The 22,653-nt window shown below is 39.0% G+C and overlaps 1 protein-coding gene across 2 annotated transcripts in view; it reads right to left on the bottom strand.

Annotated features, from left to right (window-relative positions):
• LOC120770465 overlaps nucleotides 1–22,653 on the bottom strand; it is a 205,441-nt gene that overhangs the window by 70,814 nt on the left and 111,974 nt on the right. For both annotated transcript variants that reach the window (XM_040097973.1, XM_040097964.1), the window contains one exon: nucleotides 15,198–15,330. In XM_040097973.1, coding sequence (XP_039953907.1) covers nucleotides 15,198–15,330 — 133 coding nt within the window. The remainder of the gene's footprint in view (nucleotides 1–15,197; nucleotides 15,331–22,653) is intronic.

Raw genomic sequence — 22,653 nt, forward strand, 5'->3', positions numbered from 1 at the left:
CGCAAACAACAACTACAACAAAAGCAATATGCGTTATTTTTCCATTTTTATTTTCACTTCCTTGGCGACTTTCTTTTGTGCGCCCTTTCCATGTGCCTTTAGGTGTGCGCTTGTGTGTGTGCTTTCGCCTTGAAGCGTTTTCTTTGTTTGTCGAGTTTTCAAACAATTAGTTGAGTTTTATTTATTTTGCGTTAATTGGAAGTGCTTTATCTTGCGCTTGAATGCATGGGTTAAATTTCGCGTAACTTTCAAAAGCACAAACAACATTTGGAGTGTGGAAATTTAATGGCGAAAAGGGATTTGGCGGCAAACTTTATGTGCGCTGGGAAATATAATAAAATAACGGCAAAATAGTAGTGCGATATTTGGCCTCTAGAAAATATAAACAACTTAACACTTTAACCGGAAATCTCAGCGAAAATTACGAAAATTTAATTTTCAGCTTAAAGCGAATTTGTAATCAAATTTCTGCACACTACGTATGCTGTGGGGAAAGATATCAGCAAAAGTGTTTGTGTATTGAATAATATACATATAGCAATAACAATTTGCTGTTTTCGCGATTGCTAGCTGTTTGATAGGGAATTTCTATATTTTTAAGGCGAATTTTGAACTTGTAAGGTTGTCTGTACAAAAGTAATTATAACTAAGTTTCATCCCAAATGATTTCGTGTTTCACAAATTGTATAATATATATTCCAAGGGAGCAATTTTTATCATAAAATTGCGAAAAGTTCAATATTCGGTCAATATACCCCAAATATCGACATGAAAACAACAAAATTTTTTAACGAGACTTGTAAACTGTCGTCTAAACTGAGCCAATTCATCAGAAATTGCTGCAGTAAAAAGTTGCCAAATCAATTTTGTCGAAATAGTCGCTTTTATGGCGAAATTCACAACTATTCTCACACACACACCCCGACCTTGTATGGTTAATGTGTTCAATACAATCAACGGTCAGGAAACCCTTTTCACACGTGACAATTTTACCAAATCACTCGGGCAATGACACATCTTCCGAATAGTAAGGCATTCCAACAAAGGTCGCAATTCAATACACAATTGCTTGACAAAGTAGAAAAAGCAAGAAAATGGTGGACGCAGCAAATGAAGGGATATATCGGTAAAACAGTCAAAAGGCGTGAAGTCGAGGAAATAAAAGCAGGCCGTACCGAATGGCAATCTGAAAAGTGCGGAACGAACATTTCGCACACATTCGAATATGTTTCGAAAATGAAATAATATTTTCATACACTTTTATTGTCTATTATGTACGCTCCTAGCGAGGCGACAGCGTGTATTTATGATGCTGCGCGTGCAATAGCAGAAAGCCTTCAAAAGCACACATCCCCGCAAGAGTCCCGTAGGTGCGCACGAAAGTGCGCAATCGTGCCGTTTAATCCCAGTGCAAATCGAAAAAATGGCATTCTAGCTGGCGTTGAACCAGAAAGAATATCCGATTGCTGCCTGAATAATTTTGCGACAATATGTGCCAAAGTGTTGACAGCACACACACGCGGAAACAAGTGCCACGCACGTACACACACACACTCACGAGTGCGGGGGAAACAAGGTAATATTCAAATATGGCCAAAAAGAGTGGCTGTTGTTGACTTCAATTATACACCTTTCACTCAAATCACACTTACTCACACATGCACTTTGGAAGGTGGAAAAATTGGCAACCTGCAAAATACCAAATTTATTTTTTATAAGTTGCACACATATCTACGCACGCCTTGTACTATGTATGGTGGTGTGTAGTTAGACGGGGACATAAATAATAAAAAAAGGTTGACATTCAACTCCCGAAAATATTGCTAGCAATGCAAGGTGCTGCAGTGTACTGGATTAAGCGGAGCCTAAATGGTGTACAAGCGAATTTTTGCTGATCGAAAGGTGAAAGCAACAACAGGAAAATATTTCACAGCAATATGATATGTCACCAGTGGCAGCTGAAATGAAATTATTAAACAGCTAGGCCTTTAGGAAATTTTTGGAAATAAGAAACAAGTGTCTTTCGGATGTTTTAAATTATTTGTCAAACCTCGCTCATAGCTGCTGGCTAAATTATATTTTGGAAACTAGCAAAAAGGAATTCGAATATTGTCATCTCATATATATCTGCTTGCGACATTTGTGAAACTTATGATACTTGAAGGACATGTTGAAACTTCGAATCACTTTAAGTTGATTCATAATTGCATTTATGCAGAAAAGTGATTTTGAAATATTGCAAATCTTTATGGTCAATTTATCTTTCTAAATCAAAGAGAAAAATTCGACAAACACTTTTTACTATTTCGAAATCAGGAATTAATTACACATGCCAATTCATTCTTTCATTAAACTGGTTTACTTTAAGTTATAGTCTATACATCCTTCCTTCTATATTAAGTTGCGATTCTGCCTTCCCCTTTGAATTAAAAAAAAATGTTTAATTTTATAAAGTTTTTATTACAAAAACAGGAACTTCAAATATTTCCGAAATTTCAGATTTATTTTTATCTATTCATCTATAAATACAATTATTTTCTCGCAGGGAGGTTGTTATTCCTTAGCATGCTAAAGGTTCATCATATCGAATATCAGGAAAGTTAAAAGGCAGATAGTTTAATGTCAAGAATTAGTCGACGATTACTTGCGAGCATGCAAACTGTAAAACTTTCCTGCCAGCAAAAATGCAACTCTGACTTTATATGTGTGAGTACATACATATGTAGTTGCATACAGACCATAATTCAGTAAAAAACATTCCCCACTTAGTCGCATTTTTTTCCTTGTCAAGATTTGACATAAAATTCATGCAACAAATAATGAAGTTTTGTCTTGAAGTTAGCCATTCTACAGTTAGATAGTATCTCTTTCTATTTGGTGACAAATTATCACTTATCTAAGTGCCGGTGCGCTATGTGGGGAATTAACTGAAGAAAGATTCAAGGGGCTTGTATCCGCTTGTGTTACCTCCAGATGATTTCAGTATCTGGGAACTTTAAACAACCCCACCGTGGCTTGTTGTCGGTTGTTTGGCAACACCCCATCCCACAATTTATATAACCTCAAAGTTAATTCCCGGCATTGTGATTGTGCAGAGAATATCACCGAAAAGAGCAGCGAAATTAGAATCAAACACCAACCTTTTAACGAATAAAAAATACTCTACAAAAATAGTCAATGCAAATATACAGAAAGAAATTGCTGCTATCAAAAAATTAGCAATTCAGATCACACAGCCAACGAGCCTGCCCCAACCCACGGCGTGTTAACACAAACGCCCAACTTACACAAATAATCAACCGCATGTTGTTCAGGTGCGGACTCGTGCCGGGACCTGTTGTTGGCGAAAAAATGAACGAAACGTGTTTTATCTGCATTCGGGTGTAACGAAAGTGCGCAAAGAGCTAGAAAGCTGCATAGCTACGGCCACGGCAGCTGGAGCTGGAGCTGGAGCTGGCTACTTACAAGCCTATCTGTGTGAGCGCACTTAGCCATCCACAAACACACACATATTATATGGGCTATATATAACAGCTGCCATGGCGTTACGAAGAAAGAGACAAGTAAACAAAAGCTTAAACAAACGCAATCAAGGAGATGTGCGATAAGCAAGTGAGAACGCCATACTCTAGTGCCACGAGCGCGTGTGCGGCTGAGTCGGCTGGAAGTGTTGATAAAGGTGCGGATTAGTGCGTTAGTAACCACACACACACACTCTGTGAATACCTAGAAGAAATATAAATGAATGGTGAAACGTAAAACTATATGCGTAAAGAGCGATTTACGAGGAGTGCCAGGCACTTGCCAAATATTTGGCACCTGGGCATGCTTGGCAGGCCGCTTGAATTCATTACGATGTGTTTACGCCTTGAGTTATGCTCGCAACTGCGGCGCCAGCGGTGACCAATGGGTGATTTAGGTACTTTAACGAATTTAAAAAATATTTTGAGTTTAGAGAGCACTTGAGTAATGTTGCTAAATGGCTTACAGCTCAGTATTCCTTGGAAATCAGTCTAATGGATGTCGAATAACAAGTTTCAGTTATTGAAATTCACCGCGGTACGAGGAAAACACCTTTTCATCTGACTTATGGCAACAGTGTTTGAACATAAGTACCCGAGAGTTGAATACAAAAACTAACTGAGAGAATAACGGGTAGCAGGACTCAAGACTTTCGCTTCTTAACAATATGATCTCAATTAGGTATTTATATATGATATTCATTGGTACTGATTTATCTTTCTATTAAGGATAACTATCAAGGTCCTGCTTTGGTAATTTCGATTAGTCATCAACTTCTTCAATTTTTGGCGAAAACAACGCTTGCGCAGTTATAGCCGAGTTTACAACAGCGCCCCATTCGTCTTCATTTACGCTGCTTGGCGGCAATTGGAGATTCCAAGCAAAGCCAGGTTTTTTTTCCACTGGTCTAAGGGAGTGGAGGTCTTCCTTTTCCTCTGCTTCTCATGGAGGGTACTGCATCGAAAACTATCAGAACTATAGTTCATTAAGACGACATGACCTATCCAGCTGTCCTTTAATTAGCTGTACTATGTATGTCTATGTCAATTGCTCATCGTTCCATCGACTACGCTATTTCCTTTTGCCATTGCGCAAAGGACTACAAATATTCCGAAAAACCTTTCTCTCGAAAACTCTTATCAATGCCTCTTCGCCAATGGCAGGACGGGAATAATGAGTGACTTATTGAGTTTGGTTTTTGTTCGTTGAGAGACTTCACTTCTCAATTGCCTACTCAGTCCGAAGCAGCGTCTGTTGACAAGAGTTATTCTGCGTTGGATTTCGAGGCTGAGGTTGTTGTTGGTGTTAATGATGGTTCCAAGATTAACAAAATTATCTACAACTTCGAAGTTATGACTGCCAGCAGTGACGTCGGAGCCAAGGCGCGTGTGCGACGACTGCTCATTTGATGATAAAAGATATTTCGTCTTACCCTGGTTCACTACCTGGCCCATTTGCTTCGCTTCCTTATCCAGTCTCGAGAAAGCAGAACTAACTGCGCGGTTGCTATGGCCAATGATACTGATGTCATCGGCCATCCGAATTATTTTCTCCAGCAGCAGATTGAAGAAGTCGCATGTTAGGGAGTCGCCATGTCTGAAACTGCGTTTGGTGTTGAGCGGCTCGGAGAGCTCCTTCCCAATCGATTAGCCATCCACACTATTGAAGTATGTGTCCTTTAATATAATATACTCTTAATTGTTTTTTGAAAATGGCCACTAAATTTGAACTTGATAAAAGCATAAGTATGACATACACAGTGAATTTCTAATCAAGCGGATTAGAAGTAAAAGAGACAAATATTTTAAGCCTACAAGTAGTAATCTAAAATACCTGAAAAATTATGTAGTTTGGAGAAAAATAAATGAAAGGCTTACTGTTTCAGCTAAAAGACAGATCTGCCAAGATGATTTGTGCATCCACACACTTTTTGCAACCACAAATTGGGTTATCTGGTTACCTCAAACACTCAAACACGGGGCAAGTAGAAACTTTGATTAGAAAAGTTGTTACTTTTGGCATTTTGGTGGCACTGCAACTGCTGCAATATTGCTGTTATTTGCTGTTGTTTGCTGCTTACTAATTCCCAGTTAATCCGAGAGTGACAACACCAAGCTGTTTTTAACTCATTTCTGCTAAAGCACTCGCTCGTAACATTGCCACAAACGGCTGAGCACCCACCTACAGCTGAACACTTGCCGCCGCTCGGCAGTCTGCAGCGAGAGCGGACGGACGGGTTGGCAATCCGTGGTTTGTGTAATGCAAATGTGCTGTTCACTTGGTTTATTTATTTATTTGCATTGGCAATACTCTCTATCTTCGCCACCCGTGCGCTCATCGAACTGCAATTTTTTCTAGTGAAATTGCATTTTCGCAGAATTATTGAAGTGTACAGTTAAATTAGCAATAAGTGGCTTCCGAAATCGACTATTTCCACCTCTCTGGTTTGCCTGCGCCATTCACCGGGTGTTCAGTTAGCATTTGCTTACTAGTTCAAATAGTTTTAGTATGCATTTGGGATCACATATGGGATTAGGATCAGGATGCTAATTATGCGCACGTCGTAATAGGTTTAATAAGCACATCAATACGTACTTCCGATGAGTAAAGTTTTAACTACAGGGTTTATCCGGAAAGTAATTGGACTGAGTCGATTTAAACAAATTATTAAAGCAATCGTTGCAATTCCTTAAAAACTTTCAAAATAGGCTCCATTTGCGTCAATGCAGCGCTGACAGCGCGATTTCCAAGCATTGAAGGCGTCACGGAAGGAATTCTACGGAATAGCCTTGAGAGCCGACGGGCAAACTGCTTGGAAGCTTGCCTTTCATCAACCTTTATCAACCTTTGTCTCGGATCATACTAAAAGACCCATGACTCCATGAAACAGAGGTTTTGATAAATTTAACATCTGGGCAATTAACTGAATACTTAGTCGACGGTCTGAGTTCAAAACTTTACACACACCAGCAGGTCTCCCAGTACGTTCTTCATCAGCGACCTCTGCCCGGCCCTCCAAAAAGGCATGGTGTCGCCGAACACACCACTTCTTGCTCAAGTAGCATCTGGGAAAGCCTGTATGATCATATCAAACTTTTCTGTCGCAGATTTACAGAGTTTCATACAGAATTTATTCGAGTACCTCTACTCTTACGCTGCATTTTTGGCTTGCACCACTCACAGAAAGACGTCGCCCGAAAATGTTTGTCCTGTGTTTGTCCATCCGCTCGTTTGTCAGCTAGAAACATCTTCTACCAGTCGGTGTGCGCACGCTCCGAAGTACAGTCGCGGCGGAAGAAAATCAGTCCTATTACTTTTCGAACCAACCCTGTATGATAGTAAATGATCTCTCTATTACTCCACGAAAAGTGATAAACTACAAATATTTTTCCATCTTCAAGACTCAAACTCTCCCCGACCTGCAAGAATTGCGAAAGAAAGCATAGAGCAACGTTGATTGACACAACGTTGATATACACAATTCTTCAGAACAGAAGCATATGTACAACGTGTTGACCTTAAAGAATTTATTTAAAGCACGACGAAAATAAAATGAAACGTTCAAAATACAAAGCTTTAACAAAGAATCTCAGAGCATACACCGGTTTTCACCGTTTAACGAGGCGAAAGAGGAATAGTTGTTTCACATGTTTTCAAAGTATTGAGGCGCTGTCTGACATATATTTGAGTAATGGTTCGCATATAATAAAATAAAGAAAGGAAAAATATATAAAATAACACAGGCACACGTACGCGGAGCGGCACACGATGGCAGCGGTTGATGCCTCGAAAATCAATTAACCTTGATTGTTGTACGTGTTCCGACGGTCGTTATGCAGAAGGCCTGGGGCCATGGCCACCCGAAAACCTTCGTTATGCACATATATACGAAAGCAGCGCACGCACAAGTGCCGAAAGTGTGAGCGAAGGAGTATGCCCACAGGTGGCAACATTGTGCAGATTGGCGCAGACTGCTAAATATTCACACATATACACGAATATATTGGTGTTGTTTTTATATTATTGTCGATTTTCTTCTCTCCAGTGCGGTTGCTTTTTTCGCCTCTCTTGTTGCTTTCGCTGGCTTTTTGTGCTGCAGCCTTTAAACTGGTGACGCTTTCCTCAGTAAATAAATGATTTTCAGCTTTTTGGGACTTGCTTTGTGCTTACATACGAGTATAAACTTTTTTATTGTTTTGCACACAGGTGCGTTGTTTTTCGCATTTTTGGCTTTCTTCGAAAAGCTTTTGTGTTTTTTTGCTTTTCTGTGCGGCGAATTTTCTTCGGCGGCATTGCCACGGACATTGCCGATGTTGCTGGGATTATTGAAAAAACGACAGGTTTCAATATTGGACGTGACAGTTGGCTTAGTTGGGACTTTCGCCGATTTTAGGTCGGCAGTCTGGCAACACACCTACATGCGCACGACCCATGCAAGTGCTTGCTTTGGTATGCCTTTCCTTCTTCGCAGCGATTTCTTTCTTTCACAGTCCCGTGATGCTGCAATTAGTATGCACGTGAAGACATTTTGTTGCAGATTAAGTGGAACAAATATTATTTTATTTCTTTATTCTAGGATTTGTTTAACCGCATTCTCTGATTTCTTGTATAACAAGCCGGTATTTGGAGGCTTTAGCTGTGGCCCTTAAGAAACAATCAACAGCGAATCAACATTTTCAAATTAAAGACGATATTAAAACAGCAGAAGGACAGATCGGTTGGTCCACCAAGGCATTAAAGTCAGTTTGCCTGCCTTTCTGGCTTTGCAGCAGCATTTCTTTGTTAAATCTTGGACAAGGCTAATGGGTATTTAATTTGTATTTAGCTTTGCATATCGTAAGTTCTGTATGCGCGCAGGAAAATGTACCCCAGTTTTGGCTCCAGAAATAACCGATAAGGCGTACAATAAATAAACACATAAAAGAAAAGAGGAAAGCATCAACAAAAGCGAACTTAGCAGTGAAAGGAGCATTAGTGGCCTGCCAGACATTTCGCCGGCCGCTCAGTCACTGGTGGGAGGCAAACGACCTTTCAAGTGGCGCATAAAAAACTGAATTGACCCATAAATGATAAGCATCGCCTTAAATCAAATAGACCGCCCCATTCGCTTGCCACCACACACACACACACACCTGTCACGCACGCATTTTCCAGCGCATTTTGTAAACACGCTCGCCGCCGGCCATTCGGCGTCGCAGCCCTCACACACAAGCTTGCTGCCTTCCCATTTCCGTTGCACTTTAGTAGCCCTACAATTTAGACTCGTTTCGAGCTACAAATACTCGCGTCGTCTTATAGTCGCACAAACACCTTTTTGAAATTTCATTGCCTTCTTATATAAATATACATATACATATGTATGTGTATATGTTTGTGTTTGTGTGAGTTGGCAGTTTGTAAACGCAAATGTTGTCAAAACTGCAGAGCCCAAAGTGGCAACACAAAAGTACAGACGAAATCATTTAAGTGGCAGGTAGCACGCGAAGATAGCATCGCGTGCAATACAGCCCTAATTACTTACTTGTCGCAATGCTCTGGCAGCGCTGCGCCGCCCGTGACGTCGAAGTCGGCGGCAAGACGTAGAAGGCGGTGTTCAAGTGCTTCGAGCAACTGAAGTAGCTGGTGTGAAACGGTTTACATCTTAAATTTAACAAGCTTTAATTTCCACCTACTTTGCAACTGTGTCTCGTTTACATTGCACATCTTTTGCTGCCGCAATCAGTGATTAACCGTAAATATAGGGTAGCTATCTTTTAAATGGTACGTGTTTTGATGTGTAAAGGTGTCGAAATCAAAGCGTAAAATAAAAGGGAATTCCAATTGGATTGGTTTTACATCGATATAGGCGAAAATTTTGTTCGCGTTTGCTTTTGATTTTTATAATTGAAGCTTTCATTACCTTTTTAAACATCACTAAACCAATCGAAAGCAGACTTGAACGATTAACAACACGGAATAAGAAGCTGGATGAACAAATATTTTATATTTTTGTGGGTCACAAATACTTTCTCGTATACAAAAATAAGTAAAAACGTTAACTTCATCAACATTGAATAAAATAATAAAATAAAACATAATATTTTATAATTATTTATCTGTAAATTTGAATGGTATATGCTATAGTTGTCCAGTTCCGACAAATAGGCAACTTCTTGGAAGGAAGAGAGAGGAAGAGTGCAAGACTTCAGGCGACTGACGGCTTATACTAGCGTTTCCTTCTGGATGTTTATGGTGCAAATATCGATAAAAATATTTTTTTAAATTAGTCAACACTGCTTGATTTCGTTAAACAAAATAACGTATCATCACTCATGTAAAAATAACAGAGTATTTTTATACTCTCGCAACAAAGTTGCTAAGGAGAGTATAATAGTTTTGTTCACATAACGGTTGTTTGTAAGTCCTAAAACTAAAAGAGTCAGAGTCTGTCTGTCCGTCCGTCCGTCTGTCCGTCCGTCCATCTGTCCGTCCGTCGGTCCATCCGTCCGTCCGTGCAAGCTGTAACTTGAGTAAAAATTGAGATATCATGATGAAACTTGGTACACGTATTTCTTGGCTCCATAAGAAGGTTAAGTTCGAAGATGGGCAAAATCGGCCCACTGCCACGCCCACAAAATGTCGAAAACCGAAAACCTATAAAGTGTCATAACTAAGCCATAAATAAAGATATTAAAGCGAAATTTGGCACAAAGGATTGCATTAGTGAGTGGCATATTTGGACGTAATTTTTTTGGAAAAGTGGGCGTGGGTCCGCACCCTACTAAGTTTTTTGTACATATCTCGGAAACTACTATAGCTATGTCAAGCAAACTCTATAGAGTCGTTTCCTTCAGGAATTTCCATATACAGTTCAAAAATGCAGGAAATCGGATAATAACCACGCCCACCTCCCATACAAAGGTTATGTTGAAAATCACTAAAAGTGCGTTAACCGACTAACAAAAAACGTCAGAAACACTAATTTTTACTGAAGAAATGGCAGAAGGAAGCTGCACCCAAGCTTTTTTTAAAAATTGAAAATGGGCGTGGCGTCGCCCACTACTTTACCGATTTCAGTGAAATTCGGTATATAATATTTTCTTAACACCCTGATGACATGTACGAAATATGGGTGAAATCGGTTCACAACCACGCCTCCTTCTAATATAACGCTATTTTGAATTCCATCTGATGCATTCTCTGTATAATATATAAGTACATTAGGAAATGAAAATACAATTCAATACTCAAAGTACACAAATTGATCTAATCTAATTAATTTAAGAGCAAAATAAAAAATATGTATATTATTATCACTTTATCATGCGAGAGTATAAAATGTTCGGTGACACCCGAACTTAGCCCTTGCTTACTTGTTTATATTTATTGTTATTGCTTATGTTCAATGTGCTTTGGTTAGGAAAGAAAAACTCCTGTGTTCGAACTACTAATTAGCAAAACGTTTATTAGCCAATACAAATTTGCATAGGCGTTTAATTTCCATTCCCGCCAGCTGGGTAGGATGTCTGAAGATATGCGCTCTCAAGGCTTGACCTCCCAAACGCGGGGCAGTCAAGACGGAAGTGCTGTGCTGTTTCCACCTCATTTTCTTCCATACAGCTTCTGCAGATGGCGTCTGGTATAATTTTCAACCTTATTCATGGCCGCCAATAGGAAAATGGCCCGTTAAAAGCCCCAAAACTAGCGACATGCTAGCCTTACTGAGGGCAAGGAGATTAATATGTAGATCTCTTGCGATCGATCTTAGACCAAAAGGATTTTACGATAGCGCATATGCCAATGGTGGCCCAGCGCGGACCAAGAACTCAAGATGATACGGGAGCACTGATCCGCATCCATTCTATCGATATCGGTTCTAAAGTGCATTTTCTTGCTAGCTCATCAGCTTTACAGTTTTGCGATTCCGCTGTGGTCTGACACCTATACCAGTCTTAGCACAAAGATGTTCGATGCTAATGATAGCGTGGTTAGGCATTCTTTGGCCAACCCTGAACGTACTGTTAATGAGTTCAAGGCTAGTATAACCGCTCTGCTATCTAAATGGATGGTCACTTCTCTGAAGGAGGCTGGTCTTCGGAGCAGGAAATCTACTGCTACCTCAATGGCAGCAACCTCAGTCTGGAAGACGCGGCAATAGCCAGAAAGTCTGAAACTGAAGTTGATAAAGAGCTACTACTTTTTAGGTAATATGTATGTATATCTTTTGAAAATTTTTTAAACATTACCCTATTTTTTTTGTCTTAAAATATCTAAATTTTTTTAGTACTTACTATTAATGATAAAAATAACATGAAATATGAATAAGTTGTAACTGTTTTTATTTAAAATTAAAAAATGTATTAATATTAAAATTTTTTGGTTTTATACAAATTTAGGTTGACATTATTTTGTTTCAGAAATGAAATTTCAAAATAACGCAAGTCACCTGCTATAAAATTTTCTTCAGTTTTCTTTACTTTTTTATCTAAAATATACTTATAGTTTCATGCTAATTCAGATTTGAAGATTTTGTTTCAATATCTCAAGTGGTTTTCTTTTTATACGGTTTGTTGCTTCTCCTGTAAACCTATGAAAAGTGATGTTGCGTTATTTTGCATTTAAGGTGACGATATATGGAATAAATAAATATCGCTCAACAAGATCAGAACAACATTATTTTCTACTGGCGAAATAATCTACCCTAAAAGCTATGTTTGCTGTGGCCACGCGATTATATTTGCTTTTGTTGTCATGTAACCTTCTTATAGCGCGTGTTTATTCCGTCTAACGGTATTTTACAGGTGAGTTGCTGAGTATTTTTTATGTTCTTAAGCCGCTTGTAGATGGTGTCTTGCACAGTTAATATTACAGTGGTTGTTGCTCGCTAACGCGCACTTATCGGCACACTTACTCACACACATACACACATACAGTGGAGCCCCCGCTCCGTTTTTGTTTTCTGCTGGCGCAGCGCCTGTTTTTGTGCCGTCATCGCTTTGTTTGGCCCGCGAGCGACACAGAATTTTTGCTTTTTCTTTTCATTCCCACTGATTCGCTACTCAAAGGTTGTTTGCTTGCAACGTGCCAACGTGCCGCCATCTGGATACGCATTTCCATGTTATTTCTTATTTCCGCCGAAATAATGCAAAAGGAAATCGAATTCGTATCACTTTCGGATATTTCGGTTAGAATGGCGAAACACGCTTCAAGCCTCGGGAATTTCGGTACAGTATTGTGTTCGGGGATATGTGACAGAGACGGAGGGTGCCACTTTCGTAGCATCCCTTCATTTGTTGGGTTATTTGTTTATTCGTTTATTTGCGAATTCGTTTGATTCTTACGCCATTACACATACACACACATCCGCCGCTAAATAAAAAGTTTTAATATACATTAACATGTGTGTGTGTGTGTGAGTATGTTCACAGTCACATGACGTGTTTGCTGCTGGAGCAAAATTGAAATTTATTGTCTCCAATTGAGTGCACCTTCGCATATTGGACTACAGACATATTCAAAACATTCACCACCGGCGAAATACGCACACATACTTATATTGCTATGTATGTATGTGTGTGGCTATGTTTACGCTCATATCGCATCATTCTTCGAGTTAAATGAAACGAAAAGATGCAGAAAACCAGAGGCAAGTGAATTCATGTTATTCCCAAACGGAGATGACAAGGCTTAAAGATATCGATGTCTGCTTATAATGTGCTACATATTAAACTTTTGCCCTGCGACTATAAATAACAGGTTGGCATACGCCATAAACAATACGCAGTGCACGAATTGTGCGTACGCAGGCGGTGGCGGCGGGGCGAGGGTGTGTGTTGTTGGATTGTCAAAGGCTTGCTTTGGCAGACAGGCGCCCGAGAGCCATGTGCAAAGAGCAATTGAGTCGCTGGCACAGCTGTCGCCGAAGGTCAATGTTAAATAAATAACTGTATATAAATTATTTGTATACAATTAACTGACAGCATTTTCTTGCGGAACGTTTAACTTCGGGATAATGGCAATGCTGGTAACAAATAGCTTCCAGTTGTGTGGGTTTGGGCCGCTATTGTGCATTCGATTTGAGTCAATGAATTGAAATGATTTCGAATAGAATTCGGTGAAATTAGAATCCGTCGCCCATGTCGCTTTCACAACTGTAGCTTCAGGTATTTTTCAAAAATAAATATTGGATGATGCTGCTTCTCATAAATTCTGGTAAATATATTGAGGGGTGTTCTAAGAAACGGGTAAACCTTGAAATATTCTCTTGAGTGAAGTAGTTTCGGTTTTCATAATATTACCAAATGTCTTATTTTCAGCAATAATAATTTTTTTAATATCCCAATATAAATAAGAGAGCGTGTTTTATTCATAACTGTGTTTCTTTGTGCCTAAAATAAGTAAATTTGAACCAAAACTTGGCAAGCCCCTATATCAGTAATATCAGGATTTTTAAACATCCGTCTGACTCTACTCTATATGGTTGGTTTTACACTTTAAAGTATTTCCTTGGCTTTAACTGCAAGTTGCAAGAGTATAAAATGTTTTATTACACCCGAACTTAGCCCTTCTTTACTTGTTTTCAAAGCCCTAGTATGTAACGCTAATTAGTCTTCATTTAACATTGAAACAATGTGATATGTAAAATCGGACCCAATTAGGGCGCGTCCAATAATCCAATAATGCTTTCATCCGCAATTCGCAGTCGCAAATGCACACAACATTGTACGAACATTGGTTTTTACACCGAACGACGCGCGAGTGTGCAAAGACGCATTTATGATTAGCTTTGAAATATTCATGCATACGAATGTACATACATACATACATGCATCGCTGCTCCATTTCCCTTGTGCATGCAAAAAGCCTTAGAGGCGCCTAAAAAACTGCGAGCAATACGTTGGGCATTTATAGATCGGCGTAGGATAAAGTGGACTGAATGAAATTGTGCAAATTCCCAAATCGTTCACACAAAAGCGGCCAAATAAAAAATGTGGCGGCTGCGTTCACTTCCATTAGAAAACAACGCGTACAATTACCGCCAAGCGGCAGCCAACTTCGCATGCATTGCCAGATACTTGTATATATATACCCACGTATACAAACGTGCAGAGGCATTCGTGTGTGGTAATGACGAAAGAATAAAATCAGCAGCATCAACTGGAAAAACGGCAGTTGCTCTTGCGTCGCCCGGAAACCTGGTTTAGCGTGCGAAAATGCGCTTGGCTCTGAGAGCGTCTGCATCTGTGTGTGAATATATATGCATATATAGCTATGTAGTATATGTAAGTGAGTGTAGGCGCAATAATCCCCTAAGCCACACGTGACTGAGTCTATTCCTGCAGCTTTATTTGCCACACTCTGCTGCATGCCAGTGCCGCCTGACAGCCACCAGCTGACAGCCGCATCCAATTAAATGCCACTTGTGCTGCTATTATTCCTGCCCACTGCACCCCGCCGCTCTCCAGTTCCTCCAGTTTTGCCCACCGTTTGTGCGACCAACGCTGCAATTGTTCTGTACACCCGTAGGATGCTGCCTGGTTTTGTGCCATGCCGCTTGTTGCATACAGTTAGCTGCCTTCATTACGTTTTCCACTCATTCTTCATACATGCACACATACATATGTATGTATGTAAGTATATACGCTTGGTGTATTCTTTTTTATTGCCGATTTTTACGCCTCAGTTCTCCTACTCACCTGTAAAGTGGTTTGCCCGCGCTCTCACGAAACCACAATACCATATAAACTCTGTCATCCTTCGCTTCCGGCTCAATGTCACATGGCAGCGTTGCGGTGCGTCCCAGCACGGCTTCTACGAGGCCAAAGGATACTGCAAATAAAGAGATACAAAGACGTGAAAAATTAGCAGGGCACAAATGAAATTAGGATACACCGTTAAGCAAGTAGTTGTGGGTGAGGCTCAGGTAGTTTGTTATCAGGGAGAACGACAAAAGAATAATGCTATTGTATGCTAAATTTTAGAAGCTAATTTTTTAATTGTGTGTTATATGAAATAGTATTTATTTAAGCATACTGGAATTAATAAATCACAAAATCATGAAAATGTTTTTTTTGAGTTCTAACTAATTTGTCATTTACTCTTTCTCTTTTATTTTAACTACCTAGCGTACATACTATGTATTTTCCTCAATACACAACTCGTTTTCGTATAGAATTCCTCCTTAAATGCTAATGCCAAAATTAACTGAATTAACAAATTTTCAATAAAATTGAAAAAACAGTCTGGAAACTGGAAATTTTTCTTCCCCCCGTATTATACAAAATTTCCATTTATATGGATTTCTTTATTAGTTCTACATGTCCTAAGCACACTACATTTATAATGGTTTGTCAAAAAAGTCTTGAGGCATTTTTATTGAATTTTTTTTATTGAAATTGAAATGAATTTTTGATGACTCATGCCCAGCTCTTGACCGATGATACGGCTGCTACTATGCCGGTCTCTTTCGACCAATTCAGCGATTTTATCGCAATTTTCAACGACAGGCCTTCCGGAGCGTGGCGCATCTTCGACCACCTCTACACCAGACTGGGAAACGTTGAAACCATCGTTGTGCGGTGGAAATGGAAACTGTATCGGGTCCATAAACTGCACAAATTTTATTGGCGGCTTGAGATGCATGTTTGCCCTTATCGTAGTATTACTGTAAAATATGCCGTATTTTCTCTTTATTTTGCTCCATGTTTGCGACGCTATAACTCACGAACGACTTAAAAGAAATGACAATCAATCAAACACGTGTTAGCGCGTGAAATGAGCTTTCCAAAAGGTATAGCATGACCCTTTCAACGCCAACTAGCGAAAATACCGCAAGACTTTTTTGACAACCTATTATGTTTTCTTAATATATAGCGAAGGAAAAGGGTATAGTAGTAAAAGATTGCAAGACGAAATCTCCTGTTATCAACCAAACAGTCGAAGCTTTGAAATCGAAGAAGAGGTGGTGTGTATCGATTCTCTTTTCACGGGTCTTTCCCATGATTTGGCACATGGTGAATACCTGGTCAATTGTTGATTTTCCACGTCCAAAGCTACATTGATAAGATCCAATCAGTCTGTTGGTGACAAAATTTGAAACCGTTTGTACCTGACCCTATAATTTTAATGCATCTATACTCCAAATGACCTAAGCCAAATCAAAACAAATTTTCTCACAAAATTGTTTTTGTTATCTCCCTCGACAGTAAGATAAAGGATGAAATCGGACCTACTCAATCAAGTTCAACCAAATTCCAGACCAGACATTTCTTTGTTACGGTGGAACAAATAGCGCAATCGGGCTACAACCACACCTACTTTCAATATAAAACAATTTTAATCTGATTCTTTCACTTTCCAGTATTCGAATCAAGCACCAATAAATTTATAGGCATATATAATTACACGAATAGTGCCTTTGAGGTAAGGTGACACACCAAAAATTGTCTAAATCGGGCCACAACTATTCAAGTCCCTCATACCGAATATGTAGACGCCAGTTCCAATTGCGAAGTTTTTACCGAAAATTTAAGATATCCCATCAGATGCATATAATTATTCATTTCAGGAAGTATAAAATATTCGGTTACTCCCGAACTTATCCCTTTTTTTACCTGCTTTTTTCACTCTCTGAAAACAAAGATAGACATCTGAAAATAAATTGGTCTCGCCTTCTTGACCATATTCTATATATATATTCGATTAATTCTAAATGTTGCAAAAAGCCGTTAGGTGAACAAAACTGTTGTACCTTTGCAACATGTTGCGGGAATATACTAAATAAATAGATTAGGCGGCTGCAATATTGTTGTACAAAATAATTGTCTGCGGATACAAAATTAAACAAAGGAAGCAATAACGGAATCGAGTAAAAGCAAACAAATATAATTACAATTTCCATTAATTGGCGCCGCATTTTGGGGATTCACTTTGACCATACAAATCTAAGGAATCTGTGATCATTTCTGCCAATAAAGGTGAACAATAAACTGACAATAAAGAAGACCCTCCACACCTACGTCTCGCCAAGCTGAGGTTCTTTTTTTCGATTTGCCATCTCAGACGCATAATCACAGTCACTACGTGCGTGGGGATATTAATGTCGAATTGACGATTATTATCGTTTTTTGTCGTCTCAATTCTCTTTTGCATTTAAATTGCCAATTGATTGCGTTGAAGCGCAGAAAACGATTACGGTGATGGCATTACGGCTCTTTGAATCGGAGCTGGTGGTGTCGGTGGAGCTTGATCCTTTCGAAATGAGCAGCAAATGCGCAAACCGAAATCTTATGTTTGCCGAAAGTAAGCAACAAAAGCAATCATACGCACACGAAAAAGAATGAGGAAAGCAAACTAACAGAAACGCATGTGTGTATGTGTAGCTGACAGGATATGTGGCAAACAACAAGAGATTTGCGACTGCACCACCAGACTCGCACACACATATAAATATTATTTTGTATAAGTATGTACATACCGTAGTATATACATACATACATGCGGTTACACAACAGTCAACAGAGCAAGGAGCCCAAGCGTCTTAAAACATAGGGTTGTGTGCAAATTTTCACTTGATATGCTATTGTTGCATACTCCCGAGATGCTGCAATCTCTATTTGTGCAGGGATATGTAAATTCATGTGCTTATTCATACACAGTGGCATATATGACTGCACATATGTATGTTTGTAAACACGTACGCAGCTTATATGCAAGTTTGGCTATGTGTGGCGGCGCTTGACTTGAAGCCGACATTAATGAGGCAGGTGATGCCACCAGCATTAGGAGTGGAGGAAGTAATTATCAATCCTAGAAAGTGCCACCTTCGCACACAGAGCACAGAACAATACGTTGCCATCTTGCTGCATTTTCTGGCAAACCATGGAATTTACTTTAACTATTCCTAGAAATCATTAAGATGCGAATAAAGGAATTCACTGCAATGCTCAACCGCTAACTCAAGCTGTCATATGAAACGCATCGCAGTCAAGCGAAGCGGCGACGAGTTGAGTTGAATTTAGTGAAGTCAAATCGAATCGAGTTAAGGTAAATGGAATGTCAAGATGTTGTGCAATTTCGAGGGGATTCGAGTTCACTCACGACGGTGTCCCCGTTCCATTTGCCTTTGCTTGCGCTGTAAGTGCGTATTGCTATCTTATTTAGCATCTATGCAGATGCGTGTCTTGGGCTAAGCGCTTTTGTTAGACTTGCGGAATTGGGTTAATTTGCAGTTAAAGTAAATTTGCAGAGAAGCAATGACTTGGAAGATGTGTCGTTTTCGATAAAAGAGTGGACACAATCGGATTTCTGCATTGAACGCTCAGATTATTGACACTTTAATGATTTCGCACTCAAACCAATCAACGACATTCTCAAATGTTGAGCTTAGTGACTTGGTTTGCAAACGAGTTTTGCTATTAAAGTTTAGTTTAAGACGAAACGCCGCAAAGTTTGCGCTGAGATATTCACAAATGTTTTATTTAACTCTCGAACAACTAGAGGGCAGCTAAGTCTGATTTATTCAAAATAACAGAAATCATAATTTTTTTCAATGAAACTATCAGTACATGCCAATACTATAGGGTCTATAACTATATTCGAGTGGATTGATAAGAGATTGCCTAAATTGATTAATACCATAGTGCATTGTTGTAAAACTCAGAGGATGTGTTAGAAAGCTACTGCTCTTCCGATTCTTTTTTTTTTTTGAGGTATTATCATTAATTTGAGACATTAAAAGCAATATTTATTTCCCTCAAATATTTCGAACTTTGTTCCTATAAAGGTGTTTTTGCTGTGTTTTCCTTCAGTACTTCAATATGAATAAATTCTCTGCCTAAAGTTGTTTTGGTGAAAACTTATGTAGGCAAGAGATTTTGCATTTCAGAAATTCTACTTTAGTGTTACAAAGAAGAGTCGGTTGTGCATTGGATTGTGTCTGGTGATGAAAAATGAATCCATTTAGATAACCCTCAGTGCAAAAAATGAATGTTTTACCCGACTATCCAGTCAAATCAACGGCAAAGCTGAATGCCCATGATGCCAAGGGAATTCGGGTATTCTCTGTATTTATCCGGAATTCGCAACTTTCCACGAAGCAATAATTATTCAGAAAAATAACACTCGGCCATATGTTACAACTGCCATCTGGCATTTGGAAAGTAGCGGCTGCAAAATTTTGCATCACCCAAACTATCCCCTTCTGATTAGCATTTCTTCGGTCGGTGCGGAACACACAGCTTCACATCAGAAATTGACAAATGGGTTTATTATTTCTTGGCCGCCAAGCACAGGCCCTTTGTGATAGAATACACAGATTATCAGAAAGATGAAAAAATATTACGGCTTCTAATGCAATACTAATAATAAAGTTGAACCTCTTGTTTTCGAATAAATATTGAACTTTTAAGAAAAAAATTGCACCAATATAGACAAAATAGCAGCTGCCGCCAATAATTGGGTTCAGCGTCTGGACTTCTGCAAGCGTTCCCGTGGTAGCAATGTTAAAAAGATCGAGTTCCATACATAATGGCATAGAATGTACTTTCACAGAAATAAAGATTTTCATGGTTTTATAGCGCTCTTGTTGAAAAACCCGTTATAACTTTTGTAGTCGATAGTTTTCTTTTATTAGAGGGTTTTACGTTAATCGCAACATGTACAGAGAACACCTTGGAAACCTTTGTTTCATTTACCTTCATGTCTTTTATTTCACTGTCTATGATAAATTGAGAAATCAGTTGAAACTTTGAGCATTTCCCAAATCGTTAGCCAGTTTTATATGTAAATCAGATATATATACTTGTATATATGTAAATGTGTCAAAACTTCCGTCCAATATATGTCTAGTTACGCAAGCTTTGTCTTCACTTGCGGCTGTCGTTAATAAATAATGCTAACTCGATAAAAATTGTGGTAATTATTCATTCGCATGTACACTCATGTGCTTACGTGTGTGTATGTGTGTGTATTTATGTTATATCACCATCAAAGACAATCTTTAATAAATTCAATTTCCATAAAATCCGCATTTAATACACCACCACCCCATCAGCGGGGGCCCGAGTCCATCATAATACACTGCGTGTTGGCGCAATTTTGACAATTGCCTTACACGTGCGAAATCTAAAACACGAAGTCGTAGATCTTCGTGAGTAAATGCGAGTTTAAGAAGGTGGCCGTGGGTGTGCAGTTGCACGGTACAAGGACATGCCGTGAATGGCATGTGAGCTCCAACGCCCTGCGGTTTAATTTATTACCCACAGTAAAAGTGCACAAAACTGCCGCTTTTCATCTCGGGTGTGCTTGCGGTTAAATACAGACACATTCACCCACCAGAGCTCAAATGAAAATTGATGTGCGAATACTTGTGCACATGCGAGTGTGTTGGTGTTTATGCTTCGAGGCGTGTATCATGCACAGAGATCTGTGTGCATGTAGAGATGGCTGCCAAAAATCTGGAACGCAGCGCCGCCTGAGTGCTCGTGTCTCGGCCAGCTGTGGAGCAAATATATGAACGGGGCGTGCAACACCTACTCCAGGTGTATATCTGCTTTTCGTTGGAATAAGCCCACTTGCCAGCAGCAGACAGCAACGAAAATGGCAATGCCAGCGATAAAATTAACATAATTTGCGATGTCTATGTTTGCCCGAGCGCACTCGTCCGCCCTGCAGGAACTGCATACCGATCAGTTGAAAAAAACACCGATACCGTTATATGAGAATGGGTTTACCCATCACTGTACTCCGATTAAAAAAATTAGCCTAATGTGCTGCAAGACCCAATTCTGCTCCTTCTTGGATCCAATTTATAATTTTTTTCTCATTTACGCACGATTTTCGGTTTCGAGTAATTTCCAAGGTTTAACCGTTCATAGAACTAACTTTGCTACAGGGAACGTAGCAGAAACGTGAAAATCCATTCCGGTGCACAGTGAACGATTTGCCCAAAGAGAAATCACTGAAACGGTTCGGGACAAAATCAAGCAAAAGAAAAATGATGAACATTCAGAGCAATCAGCGGCGAAATACACTCAAACATACCCGTCCATATAACGTGCGTGTTCTCATACGTATGACGTAAGTACATATAATAATTCTTATATTTTTGGTGGCAAAAAAAATCTAGGAAGTGTGACGACAAAATATATGAGGTGATGGACCAGATGAATGCGAACAATTTTACACGAAATATTTATGTGTGAAAAACGGCAAGAAAAGTGAACAAATAAAAAAGACAAAACAAAAAATCGCTATCTTCCTTTTTCTTTGTAAAATTTTGGCTGATGACGCTTAAGTGGAAACCATTAATGATTCTATGATTTTGACTTTTGGTAAACATACTTTTATCCCACCCACATCGAAATAACAACTTTCTCAATAAGAAAGCAGGAGCAGAAGTTCGGTGAAAAGGGAACAATCAATAAACCATAATTCGTTGGGATAAAACATTTTAGGAAATCTAAAGTATGTATGTATTTATAGCATATCAACTTGAGAACGATACAACGTCAGGCCTGGTTTTCCAACGAAGGACTCGAAAAGAAGTTCTTAGAATGGGCATTTAATTGTGTAATATGGAATTGATGGGCACAGACATTTATATTTGAATTCAACCACTGCTACATTTGGGGCAATGTCGAGAGTTATATCAATTCTCAATCAATAACCTTGGTTAATCGGTAACAATTAAATAAATAAAATAAGTTACTTATCTATAAACAAATACTCCGACCGATATGAGCTATGGTGCACAACTCTGGGGATTTACTAACGCAAATAATAAGAAAGTCATCCAAAAATTTCAAAACAAAGTTCTAAGACCAATTGTCGAAGCGTCTTGGTATTGTATGTGTACTGACATAGAGCGTGATCTAGGCGTAAACTCGGTTAACGCAGAAATATTAAAAATTGCAACAGCACATAGTGCAAGATTGCTACAGCATTTAAACGAAGAAGTAGCTATATTAACTTCTAGAGATGGACGACTCAAACGCCTCAAACCAAGCCATCTTTCAAATTAGCCCATAATCTCATAGTAGTTTTGTAATTATACGTTTAAATCATATTCAAGTTGCTTATTAGTCTTTTCTTTTATATGAGCTAGTTGCAATCTATAAAAAAAATAAAAAAGTCAATATAACGTTAACAAAA

Source organism: Bactrocera tryoni, chromosome 1, assembly GCF_016617805.1.
Source record: "Bactrocera tryoni isolate S06 chromosome 1, CSIRO_BtryS06_freeze2, whole genome shotgun sequence".
Taxonomy (NCBI): domain Eukaryota; kingdom Metazoa; phylum Arthropoda; class Insecta; order Diptera; family Tephritidae; genus Bactrocera; species Bactrocera tryoni.